Source organism: Poecilia latipinna, unplaced genomic scaffold (genome assembly GCF_001443285.1).
Source record: "Poecilia latipinna isolate Pla-1442-1.1 unplaced genomic scaffold, P_latipinna-1.0 Scaffold854, whole genome shotgun sequence".
In the NCBI taxonomy this organism is placed as follows: domain Eukaryota; kingdom Metazoa; phylum Chordata; class Actinopteri; order Cyprinodontiformes; family Poeciliidae; genus Poecilia; species Poecilia latipinna.
In genome coordinates this window covers 152,153-165,698 of record NW_015113470.1, presented here as the reverse complement: position 1 = coordinate 165,698, position 13,546 = coordinate 152,153, and the positions used below count along the sequence as shown (strand labels likewise).

General features: G+C 40.8%; 1 protein-coding gene across 1 annotated transcript in view; it reads right to left on the bottom strand.

The window, feature by feature from the left end:
• ism2b (isthmin 2b) overlaps window positions 1–10,045 on the bottom strand; it is an 18,339-nt gene extending 8,294 nt beyond the window's left edge. The window contains exons 1-3 of the mRNA XM_015048004.1: window positions 9,103–10,045; window positions 2,981–3,226; window positions 610–937 (exon numbers count right to left, since the gene is read on the bottom strand). Of these exons, the coding sequence (XP_014903490.1) occupies window positions 610–937; window positions 2,981–3,226; window positions 9,103–9,213 (685 nt within the window). The 5' untranslated portion in view covers window positions 9,214–10,045. The remainder of the gene's footprint in view (window positions 1–609; window positions 938–2,980; window positions 3,227–9,102) is intronic.
• Between the last annotated feature and the right edge of the window lie 3,501 nt (window positions 10,046–13,546).

Below are 13,546 nucleotides of genomic sequence, written 5' to 3'. Positions count from 1 at the left end.
TTTTTTTTTTTTTTTTTTACTATTTTTATCCCTGAGTACGTTGTCTGTGAAAGCTGAGACACAAAACAAGTTATGCGGTGCCCTTACAGCCTCCCAAATTCTTGAACTCGCCTAAAAGGCTGCGCCGCGCAGGATAGTGAGGGCGTAAAACGGGGTGGGGGGAGGTTAGGCAGAAGTGAAGGGAGGGGGCCTAAAGGGTCCCGGGGAGGGATGAAAGAGCCGGCCAAATGGTCTCTGCCATTCTCTGTTCCCAATCTGCCCTCTAATTGTCCACAAGCAGAGGGATGTTTTGTCCCAGAGAACAGTGACGGCCTCACGCTGTTATTAGCGAGCCCATCGGAAGGCATCTTCAAACGGCGGGCCTCTGAGACCGGCACGACAGTGTCGACTTCAAAGTGGCCGCGGCCCACAAATGTCCTCACGGTCGAGTGCTCGTGCTTCCTAGTATGCTGGCATCGTTCGGCTCGATCTGACAGCGGAAAGCCCTAAATAAGTGATTCTTGTCCGTTCATTCTGATCTTATCACTCCACCATGCTTGTTTTGCTTTAAGCTGTGTACTTGATTTTTTTATTTTTTTTTGTGGCATTGTTAGTAGATGTGAATCTTACCATAATAGCTTTCCATGGGATCCCAACCCTCATTCCAGCGAGTGTCCCAGTCTCCCCCCACTCCGCTGGGAAGGGGCTCTTCGCTTCCATAATCTAGAGCGTAATCGTCTTCCCCCTCTTCCTCGCCAGTGTCTTCTGCGCCCGACCGGCTGTTGCTTTCCTCGCTGGAATCGGTGTAGCTCCAGAAGAGGGGCCAGAAGAGCTTCTTGCCTCCGATCCAATCCACTGTGGATGATGGGGAGGAGGAGGAGGAAGGCAGCCAGTCTTTTTCGTTGGCCAGGTCCATCTCTACTTCCATCTGAGGGTCGTCAACAACTTCTATGGTTACCTGAGTGGAACGATTGGAGAGGCTGTGTTAACGACATGCTTCCAAACCAAGACAGGAAAAGCTTTGGTGAAACTGATTTCGGGCCAATTTCCAGACTGTTTTTTCAAAGATTTCACCCGTCGATACTGCCACAACTTGAGACGATTTAGTTTTGGTAATTAGTACAGATGACTCAGCATGGGTCACTAGTAGTCTCCGTCTGTATTCCCTAAAGGGGTCGGATCTTTAAGTTCACTCTAGAAAGCTGCCAGACTTTCAAAATCCAATGTGTTTCATGTCTCACAGGTGTTTCAAGTTCAAAATGATACAATAAAAACATTGTTGTAGTTCATTCTTTTATCTGATACGTCTCTTTCTCTCATTTAACAGCAAATTTACATCAACATGTCTTGGATTATACAGTTTGAACTGCATTTTAAACATAATGAAAATCAGTAACAACTTCAACACTGAAGAGGGTTGTTTTCAGTGTCACATGTATGGTAAGCTCACTAATAAGAAAAAAGATCTGATTCTGGAGTGTCTGGCTGGATTTTCATCGGCCAATGAACATGAACATTTTCCAATTCTAGGCAACAGCTGATTTCTCTACGCATCTCTAAAATGTTTAATTATTCCTTGAAGTCTGATTTTGAATTTATGAACATTTACAAACTTTCAGTAAAGTATTTATGCACGTTTAAAGCATCACATAACTGGCAAGCTGTCGTCCGAAACCCACTCCTATCAAATCATTAGGTGACTAATCTTATGACTGAATCTTTCCATAGATTTAAAGTCAATCAGTGGGCATGAGCATTCAGTAGATCAAACAACTCTCTTTGGGAAGTAGTGAAGCTTCATTCTGGATAAACACCTCTTATTACCCAAAGATGACTCATCCTCGATGCAACTGCATTTCCCAAAGCCAAATTCAGCACATTCATCAGACCTGAACTGTGTTTGTTTGAATATAAACTGTACAACCTGCTGTTTTACGTGTTTATATGGTAACTCACAAAAGATTTAATCATCACTGAAAAGGAGGAGCGAGTACGACTTGAACAGGAGGAAAAGCTGCAGGAGGAAAAGTTATATTAGCTGTAGCTGATCGGCATATTTTACATCATAACGACCCCTAGCTACCCAGAGTTGGACAGAATAAGTTTATTGGAAAATGTTAAGCTTTTTGTTTATCCTAAATTGTGAGGATGAATGTATACATGCTTATAGAGATATCTGCCTTCAAAGTTTAACAGAAGGATGAAGCAAAAAGACAATAGGAGACTTTAAAGAAAAAGTACACTAACATATAACTTTTCTCTGTAACACAAATTTTTTTTTCTTTTAATTTAAAACTTTTTAGGAATTTATAGAGCTGTCAGCATTAATGCGTTAACATGCAATTAATTTAAACTTTAGTTTAAAGATGCTACTATTAACAATGTCATGTGAAGAGATTGGCGAGGAGTCAGGCTAGTTTGCTCAGCGGCAAATTTCACTTTAAAAAACACGGCGGTTACAGCGGGCGCCGCAAAGCTATAGACATCGATGCGGACATCTCGACTTTGAATCCTGTCCACAGTTCCTTTTCCAAATGTCTTGCCCTCTTTCCTCTGTCCAACTAGTGGCAAAAAAAAAAAAATTAAACATGACGATGGACATTTGGATAAAACCCTGGTTGGATGCAGTTTTTTTGCGACAGCGAATTATCCTTCCGTCAAATTATCCTTCCATCGGAGCGCAATCAGTTAACATTTCTAAACTAAGTTTGAAGCAAATTACTTTTTAAAACAAATCTCCCTGAAAATGAAAACCTGAACAACTGAAAATCTTCAGACGTTTGGTTTGAGGCAATGAAAAATTTAAAAACGTAGATTTTTACATTTCAAGCTCATAAAATTGGTGATTAGTCGCGATTAATCAAAATGTCCGAATGTGAATAATCTGATTCAGTTTTTCTATCGATTGACAGCATTAATAATTTATCCTACAGACAGACAAGCTGCTTCAGCAAAGTACTAATTTAACATTTCAAAGTGTGTGTGCCCTCTTCACACGTGCCTGTATGTTGGGGTTCTGAGAGTTAATGTCGGCGTTGGCGAGGTCCGGAAAGTTGTTTAGGTCGAAGATAAAAGGCTTGGTCTCCTCCTCGGGCTCGGGCTGTGGAAGAACACCAACAGAGCGGTGCTGGGGGTGAGACCACCTCCTCTGGTGGCTGTGTGGCTCAGGCAGAATGCTCTGGACCTGGTTCTGCTGCTCCTCAGAGACGTGCTGGATCCCACCAGTGTGAACTGGATGGCCATGAATCTGATGGAAAACAAAATATACGTATAGTTGAACTGTCTGACACAGGCACAAAACATTTCATTAAGGAGAAAAAACAAACAACCATACAAGTGAAAATGATCAAGAACCTTGTTTATTTTTCATGCGATTAATTGATTCAGTGCTTATTGCGACAGGGAATGTGCATCGCTGGTGGAGAATTGGTTCTGCAAACTACTGCAGAACCAATTCAGCACACTGGCTGGTCCTTGGGGAACATAGCCAGTGTGGTACTTCTTTGTAAGAACAACTACTATTCTTCATTGTGTTGCAATGTCAGCAGTTTGTAAAAGACTTGAGGCATCCAAATTACTAGCCAAGTGATCAACCAGCATTCGTTCCTTTTTTTTCCCCTTTTTTTCCCACAACAGTCATGGCATCCAGGCTGTGGACAAAGGGGGTCCTGTGCCGGCGAGATCCTCTTTTAGCTTTAATTAGAGGGCCTGGGAGGCGTGGGACTCCTGGGCTGATGCGAGGATGTCTGAACCTGCTGCTGTTTTTATTCCCCCCACTGTTTGTGACCTTGAAGGGTCTCACAGTCACAGAAAAGGAATTGACAGAAAGAATGACAGCAAACGGTGAAAACGTGCACCCGCACCTCGTTTCTGTTGGTCTGATTCTCGTCTTTTATGTGTCTTATGCTGCGCTGGTCCTTGTTTACGACTGGAGATGAGCCAGCTTGCGGTCATGCCCAGTAAAACAGGGGCAGCTGAAAGGCCGAAGAGGAGGAGAACTGTCTGAACTCATGAACAGTGAGTTGATGATTTGTAGTTACAGCCTCCAGAAGACGATGTACTTTCAATGCCTGTGATTGTCCCATAATGATCTCGTGCCACTGTTCAAGAGTGCAAGACACATGAGGCGTGCAAAGAAGATAACTGAGCCCAGACATGATAAACGATGAACTCAGCCTTGTTCCTCAAATAGACTTAAAAATGGTGACAAACAGGTTAGATATTAGGGATCATTTTTCCTCTCAACCCCAGACTGAATCCATTATTGGGGAATATTGCAAACAAGCACAATTCATAGTCCAATAAGTTAAAAGTGAACAACTCAACGGTTAGCAAAAGTAGACTAATTAAACTAATACAAATGACAGATGATGCACAAAAATATAAATCCTTTAGCAATACATTATGGCATGTTTTAGGATGAAGATTCACTTCAATATTTTGCAAAAAATATTGAACGTTGCAACTAGTTATGTGTGTTTCTAGTTAAAACTCATGGGAAAAGAAGCATTTGAATGTGCTGTGATATGAAGTTGCTTGATATTACGTGTAGGTTTTTGGTATTTAGTTGTATTCTGAAGTTTTTGACCAAATTGTAAAATATTATATCCCCGCCACAAATGGAAATTAGCTAAAAGACATGGAAAGGACGTCACTGCTTTAAACATGAAACATATGGTCAATAAAATAGATCTATAAATATCTAAATATGGGTGAAAAGTTGTTTGAGTTGATCAAACAGGCTGAGTTGAGATTTGAATAGTTTTGTCAGAGATTCGTGACATAAAATGGACAATTTTTGTTTGCATGTCCTGATTGGGAACCTGCAAGTCAGAAACAAGCAAACGAACACAACAACAAAAAACAGATATTTTTCTACTCAGTATTTAAGCTAAATTAGATCACACTAACCACATTCTTCATAAAGGAAGTTGTTACAGAGGGAGGTATCCTAAAAGTTATCCATTTTCGGTTAAATGTAGGACGTAGATGTTCAAAATAAGGTAAAAAGAGGCCCGAAAGTCACTTCTTAAAGGATATGCAGAGGCGATTTGTGTGTTTATTTAGGTTGGTCTGGCAGTTGGTTGTGTTGTACCTGACTTTTTCAGGTACAAAGAGGAGCTGTCTTAAACAGAGCATCAATTCATACCCTCCTTATAGACGTTTCGTTGAATCGGCAGAGCAGCAAATTGACCCTGAGCTGGTTTCTGAACAGAGCAGAGCCAAGCTGTGTCTTTTGGAAATTTCAGATTTAAGGGTCTATGTTCTCTGGATAATGCACACAGAGATTCTTGTTCACAGCTAATATTGCTAATGATGCTAATAGCTAACATAAGATGCTAAAGGCAGTTGGCAATGTCCACCCTTATCAGTATTGTTTTAAATGAATAAAATCCAGCTTTTAGCTCACTACTCTCTCAGACATATTATAAGAAAGCTGATAATAATAGTTTGAAATTGGCTGAAATCATTACAAATATCAGTTATAAATTTTTGATCAGTACAGCTTTACTTTTGAGTATATTCATTTTATTTCTGGGCTGAACAAAGACAACAAGTTTAAAGAAGATGCCAATCCAATGTTCAGGACTTATTCAAATACCTACAAAGAATCGTTGTCCAACACTGTAATATTATCCAACAATGATATATCTGTTATATCGGATAAGACGGTTCTCACCTAAGACTCGCATATATCTAACACAACCATGAAAACACAAAAAGCTTGAAGTCCAGAGCCATGAAAGAGGCCACATACTTTCACACCCTCCTCATCTCGTCTTGTTTCACATCTGGATCTTGTATTCCTTCGCCCTGTATATCACTCTCCTCCTCCTTTCTTCCTCCCCCTTGTTCTCTCTGATCCTGCTCTCCTCCTTTCCTCCTTACTTGGTAGTGGGGCTCCCCTGATCAAAGGCCCTGTGGGTGATGGCATGCGGCGTGTTTAACAGGGAGACTGCACAAAATGCATAGGGGTACACCAGTCCTGACCTGGAGGCTGCAGTCTCTCTTGAAGATAAGCAGAGAGCGCCGTTTGAAAGCGATTTAAAAGATTACGCCCAATTAGGGCTACTGCCGTTGCTACTGCTGATGATGACACACATTTGGGTTACGGAAGAGGAGGTTGGAAGGCTGGGTGAAGCCAACGTGGGGAGTGGGGACTGAAGTAAAGGACTAGGGATGAGATCTGGTAGGATTGGCGGGGAGTCTGGGAAGGCACGCAGAGTGGCAGGCCTGATTTATGCGCGCGCAGAAATCAAAGGCCCCTGCACTTGGCTGTTTCCAAACCATTACAGAAGAACAATAAACTATGGATACTCTTTGATCGGCATCTTTTTCAAATAGAAACAGGACAGCGAATGCATGCTCAGAGGAGCTTTGGAAAGGGGGGGTGGAGGGGCAAAGGAGGGCAGAGAGTGAACAGAGCAAACAGGTCCTGATATTTGGGGAAAACAGGCCACTCCGACACAACCCTCCTCTTTCTCCACTTTGAAGAGAGATGGGGGCAAAACCCAAAAACAGGAAATTCCACATTAACACACAAAAAAAGAGCCAACGTAAACAGCCAGACGAATGACACTTGACCTGAGCCCCAGTAAGGGAGATGCTGAAGGCCTGCCTTATTCTGGTTACATAAGCATCTAGTTAGTCTACCGATCTTACCCTCCACATTCTCCTTCCCCTCTGTCTTAGCCTTCTACACCCCGCAGGTCACAAGCACAGGTAGGGAGTCATCTTCCACAAACTTCTGGGGATATAAATGAACCGTCAAACACTCTGCAGAGATTTTCTTTCCTCCTCTTTCTTACTCTAATGACTCCCTTCTTTTCCTTCCTTCTGTTTTCTCTCTGCCCCTTTATGCTTTTACATCAATCAGACAGATGATGAGAGAGAAAGTCCCAACAGGGCATCAATGGGAGGCCACACAAGATGGAGAGTTCAAAGACAACAACAGAACCCTGACACACGCACGCACACACGCACACACACACACACACACACACACACACACACACACACACGCATGCACGCACACACACATCCACCAACAGACTTTGATTTCCAAATATGTCTGCGCATAACACAAACATTCCCCTTAGATAGACACGCCACACACTGCGCGGCGTGCCGAGCTACGCACAGAGTTTGGATTTATGATGGCAGGGTGTGTGCCCGGTCATGACAAACGTTACTATACATGGAAAGAGAGTTGGAGGAAAAACAGAGCAATGTGATCCGCGTAGAAAGGTGGAAATCAGCTAATTATTTTTGCAAAACTAAATCATGATAGATTAATGTAATCAATTACCAGAGTATAAATTACAGCACTTAAACTGTGCGTGTCATGCTCATGCCGTATATTTCACAGGAAAGCTGTTGTTTTTATATTGCACACAAATCCTACTGGAGTGATTGGGAAAAGATTAACATTTTAAAGAGGAGTAAGTTGTTTATAGTACTCATTCAGCATTATTATTGGAAACACATTTAAGATTTGATTTTTTGTTGCAATAATACAGAGCTGGCCCCAGGCATAGCCAAACTAAACAGATCACTTTGGCCCCCACACCAGCAGAGGGCCCCGAAGGGCACGAAAATGATCACTGAAGTAATTCATGAGCCACATTCATGAAAAGTTTGGAGTGCTACAAGTCAAGACCGTGAGTTTCTATAAAAGCAAAACACACTCGGAATTATACTTATTTATTTACGTCCTGTCAGCAACATTTCCAGGCTTTAACGTCCATTTTTTTTTACATTGGGAAAAAAAATGGACTCAAGTCAGGACAGCTTTGCTTAAATCAGCCTATTCGCTTGTTAGTTCATTTTAACACCAAAACTCAACTTACGCAATTAGGTACATGCTTTTCAAATTTGAGAAAAAAAACCTATATCCATGTCAAAATGCCTAAAGGTTGTAGTAGAAGTGGTGGACACTTCATTGTTGATGCTATATGACTGTTCTGACTACAGATGCTTTGAAAACTGTTAGATATTTATACAAGTTAGTATGGAAGTGGGGCAAAAAGGTTTTTTTTGTTTGGGTGAAAACATCGGAAATGTGCCATTCAGACCGCCATGAAAAGTCAGATGTGGATCGCATATGTGATCATTTATGGGTCAAATTTACCCAAAGCCAATATTATTGTAACTGTTATAAATAACAGGACGACAACTGATCATTTTTGTATTAACATGTTTTACACAATCCGACTTCCTTCAGGAGTCCTTCACAAGTACCATGGAAATATCTAAAAAAAAAAAAGTACTGAAACTGTGCCAAATTTTATGTTTTAATATCAAGTCAATCATGAAATTTCCCCAAATTCCCAAATTTTAGATACAAAACTGGTGAAACATTTTTAACTTATGATTTTGGTATCATTCAAAAGACCTTGGTGCTCTTCAAAATGAAACAAAAAATTATTTTGTGACAATCTTTCAAACATATGTAAAGGCAATATTGGTAGCGTATTGGGAAGTAAGAAGATTACCAGAGTATAGAGGCAATAAGTGATTAATTACATGGGATTAATTATAATGATGAAAACAATTTTTTTTATTAACAATGAAGCCTAAGATGTGGTTGTCATTGTTTGAATCCCCCCACTTTCCACTGCCTTAGTTTCATGAGAGAATGAATAAATATTAGTATCCTAGAAATGGTGAAGAATGCTCTTATTTTGTGCACCTAGAATATCAACTACACAAATTATTTTAAAGGTGGTAGAATACTGTTTGCATTTGTGGGGCTCTGACAATGAAGTTACAGATATTTTGCCAAAAGATAAGGATTTTAAATAACTTCTGGCATCACAGACATCACAGCATTACAAGAAAACTTAAGTCCATATCACCCAATCCTGTTGGGAAGGTATCAAACTTAACTTCTGTCTAAGGCCCTATATAATTTTGGGCCGGCTCTGGAATAACATAATTACTTTAACTTTCTACGACCCATGTTATCTCTTTAAGAAAGGTTACCTGCTAATAAAAATAACCAGGAAGCTGATATAAAACCCCAAAATGCATGAATTAAGTGAAAATTTGATTAAGATAAACCATTTTTATTGTTTAACGTTCTTAGCAACAGAATTGTAGATTTAACTAAAAATGTCTTACTTTATGAGTAAAACTCTTGCGTTTTGTTGGAAAGCCCGTTCCCAAACTGACGAGAAGAATCGAGCAAAGCGCGAGCAGCATCTGAAATCTCCTCGCGACCTCTCCACGCATCTTCTCTGCGGCGGTGTTGCCTTTGAAGTTCCTTTAAAAGTACTTTTCTCTGGTTTGTTCTCGGCGAGGCGGCGGGCTGGTTCAGGAGAAACGCTTGTCGTCAAACTCTCGTCCAGCGCTTGGCTCTGACTTTAGCTCACAACAGAGGGAGATTTGAAGTCTCGTCGGTCGAACCGTCGCTCTTTATAAAGATGCGCACCAGCAGCGTGCGACGGCATCCCGCGCACTGTCCATGTCGGATACACCAAAGGCTCGCGCAGCAGCTGTGGGTCCTTTCGGCGGCGCGAGCTCCACGCTTCTCTTCCCCATAAAAACCGCTGCGGCGGCGGGCTTTAAGTACCCGGGGCGGGGGGGAAAAGAGAGTGTAATACCCCACGCCGAATCTCCCCGTCCGCACCGGCGCACGCTTATTCAGCTGCTTTAAACTGTGACTCACTGCTCGTCAGTGGGTGGATGGGTGTTCTCTTCCAATACATTGACATCTGGGCGTTAAGGGTTGCTGTCGCTGGTTGTCTGTTTGATTCGTTAATCCATTATCAAGCCAAAGTTCATCCAACGGTTTTATACGACGTGTTTGTGCGCGCGTCCCGCCCAGCCAAACGGTTTGGGCAAACTTGCCTCTTTTACGCACCCATTAAGAGGTTTCACGCTGTGGGAGTTGGGGGTGGGATTGCTCACAGCTGTGTGGAGAGGGTGCAGAGGGGCCACTGAGGAGCTTGACAAGGTGAATGCAATAGTTTGTTCAGTAAAACTGACTGAAGGCAGGCAAAGTCAGTTGCATAGCATTATAAACCCAACTTTTCATAGTAAGTCACTTTACCATAAAGTTCAATCTATTTTACTAGCTTTTATGTGACAGACCATCATAAAATCTCAAAATTGTGAAGTATATTGACATAAATTCTTTTCCAAATGTGATGTACATTTGTTTTTGATTTTTCATTCACTTTACTCTGAATAAAATATCTGCTCTAAATAAAATACAGTGTAACCAATTGTATTCAAAAGTTACCTAATCAATAAATGTAATTTAATTTCAACGTACTATGAAGGACTCAAAAATTAGTTAGAGAACATTAGTGGATAAACAACATCGTCATGAGTAACAATACACCAATATGAAAATTTGGGTCGATATCCGATATTAACATTACTATTATTTCTGATAAACTATATTCACCCATATCATATATATTTCTCTACTGTTTTAACACCTTTGGAAAAAAAATACCAGAAACAGACAGCAACAAGATGGAGATAAATATTAGTTTGGTCCAGTTTTATTGTTTGGGCCAATACCGATATGTTAAAAAAAAACGTCTAATATCGGCTGATACTGATGCTAATTCTGATACATCGAACATCCCTAGTTATGACCAAGAAACACAAGCAGGCAGATCAGGGATGAATTAGTTTAAGTGCTTAAAGCAGAGTTATTTTCAAAAAAATATTTAAAGCTTTGATAATATGAAAGACTTGCAGAAATCCAGAGTTCAGGTGAGAGAATTGGACAAGTCTACATATTGAGATCCAGTTTAGTTTTAGAAGTCTGTTTACAATAGAAGTTAGTGGGTTTTGGGAGCTCGGAATGTTGTTCTGAGGGGAAACAACGGATCAGTCCGACTTGGAGATGTGTCGCTGGATGTGATCCAGAAGGTGAGGATTCCTCGAAGTGCAGGTGGTCTGCTGGAGAGCAGGCAGGCTGAGGAGTTGAGGGGAACGATTTTGTTAATTTATATTTTTTTTATGTTTCCTGCTGGCAGAGCAGCACTCAGAATTGTTGTCTGACTGCCAAGGAGAAGCCGGACAGATTTATTTTCACGAGTGGAGCATTATGGCTGTGCCTGGAGACAAATGTACGCTCTAGATGGACTTAGAGGAGGAACCCACTCAAAGACCTTTGTCAGGTAAGTGTCTGAGTTGTGTTCTGATGAAGGACTGCAAAAGACAAACATGAATGCCAAAACAATGAGTTTTCACTAAAAAATCTCAATGGAGGTCAAAGGCTTTGGTTGACTTCTACCATCAGTGGCTGACCACCAGGCAAGGAATTATCTTGAGACCCTTTTAACTCAGATGAGGATTAGTTGATAGCAGTCAGGTGGAATGGCAGCATTCAGACACACCCACTGTCCCCTGAGCCTAGACCTGGAGGTTCTGGAGAGAGGACGCAAGCACACCCAGCACCGACAAATGAGAAAACTACAACAATAAGCCGATCAGTCCACAAATCAGACCGTATTAAGGAGTGGCATGAAGACCTTGAACTTACCAACCGCACTGTGAAACATGGAGGTGGTAACATGCAGGAACGAGGAAACTGAGCTGAGCTGATGGGTGGAGCTCAATACAAGCTACAAACTTGAAAGAAAACCTGTTAGAGGCTCAAGAAGATTAGACGGGCCCAGAAGTCCACCTTCCATCAGGAAAGCAATCCGGGTATAATGTAATGGTTCAGATCAAAGCATAGATCTAGTAGAATGACATAGTCAAAGCCCAGATCGAAATCCAATTAAGAAACCGAGACAAGTCAGTTGATTGAGGTATAAAAGACATTTAGTTGTTTGGAAATTGTCTTGTATTCCTTCCCAGATTGATGAGAATCCATAATTGCGTCCTGAGTGTCGTCGATGATGACATTCCCGGTTGGCATCATGTAAATAAATAAGCTTTTCCACTTTGGGTTTATTTTTTAAAAATGACAGTGAAATTTGTCCATTGTGTTCTTGTAGTTGAAGTCAATTTTAACCATTATTATTGTAAATTGTTGCTCCAAAAACATTAAAACCCTCAAAAGTTTAGTGAATAAAGTTAACGACTTGTCCTTTGTAATTTGCTGTTTTAGCTCTTAAAGTTTCAGTCCCGATTTATTTCAGTAAATAAAACAAAACTAGTCAGAAAAGGATTCAACTTCAAAACTGATTTAATTTTCGTGGCACAGTTTTCTAGCAGCATGGTTCAGAAACATCATGGCCAGCATACAGTTCCAAAGACAGACGTGGCTGATCAGTTTCCTGTGGTCCTAACAGTTCGGTTTGGGAAGTAAAGGTCACATTATTTTGTTCCCAAAGCCCAGACTTTGAACATATTCATTAAAGACTAAATGCAGATTCGTATGTGGAAAGTAGGGAGGAAAAACAAAACAAGTTCCAACACCAGCTGCAAATTAGGTTTATTGGTAAAACGAACAAACTGGCAGCTGTTTTGCAATAATAAAGTGGAAAAAAAATAGCTATTTAAAGAGCTCACAACTAATATTATGAGTGACTTCTCCACATCAAACGCTGAATTTTACATTTCATGACTACTCAAGTCTCAAAGAAAAAAAATAAAATGCTATTGCAAACGTGATTAGTAGTCAGATAGCAGCTAGTAGCAGTGTTCCTAAGGAACCTTAGCCCGATTAATTACAAGCAAAGTCCTTCAGTTCCTTTCTAATGTTAGGCTGGGGTGCCGCAACCACCTTTTCAAACCACACCACAGATTTTCAACAAAGTTCACATCAGGCAACTATATATGATGGGCCACACCAGCATCGTCCAGGACTTCCCCCAAAACCAAAGCCTTGTTGAACCTTTAGACGTGCTTGGAGTCATTTCCCCGTTTGGAAGTTGAATGACACCAACCACGGTTTGTTGACCACCTGTTTCCATGGTAATCTGGTGGCAAACGATGATAGCTACCATGACCAGGTGGCATAGGTCCTTATTTGAAAAATTGCAAATTATGCTTCCATTTGTATCTCTAGGAAAAGTCAAGGTCTTTTCTATATTTCTGTTTTTGGATGATGTCTGAACTTTATACCCACAATATTTTCAATCCGCATCGAAATATTCCTGTGGACTGTCCAGGTATTTGAGGCGTTTTATCTCAACCCGATGCAACTCAATGAAGCCGTTGCGTTAGACTGCTCCCAATTTGCAAATGTTTGCTGTTATGTAGCGTTGAATGTTGACGAAATCCTCGTAATATTACGTTTTTACAAACAGTTTCTGCTGTTTATTGCAAACACCTGACCAATTTGAGCTTTTCTTTCAACAATAAACCTAATTTGCAACAAAGGCGAAATTGCAAACTCCCAATGGTCCGCTCGACGAGAAACTTCTCCCAGGAAGAAAATCCTTTGCCAGAGCACTTTTAATCATGTTTTCCACATTTTATAAACTTTTTTTCCCACTCCCGCACCTAAAATTATTGTTCAGATTATTAAAGGATGAGGTGAAATGAATCAGACAAATACGCCACTGTAGTGTACGATGGATGTGTAGAGGACGGCAAAAAAAGCAAAAAGAAAACAAAGCCGTTGGATGTTTTTTGATTTTTTTTTATCAGC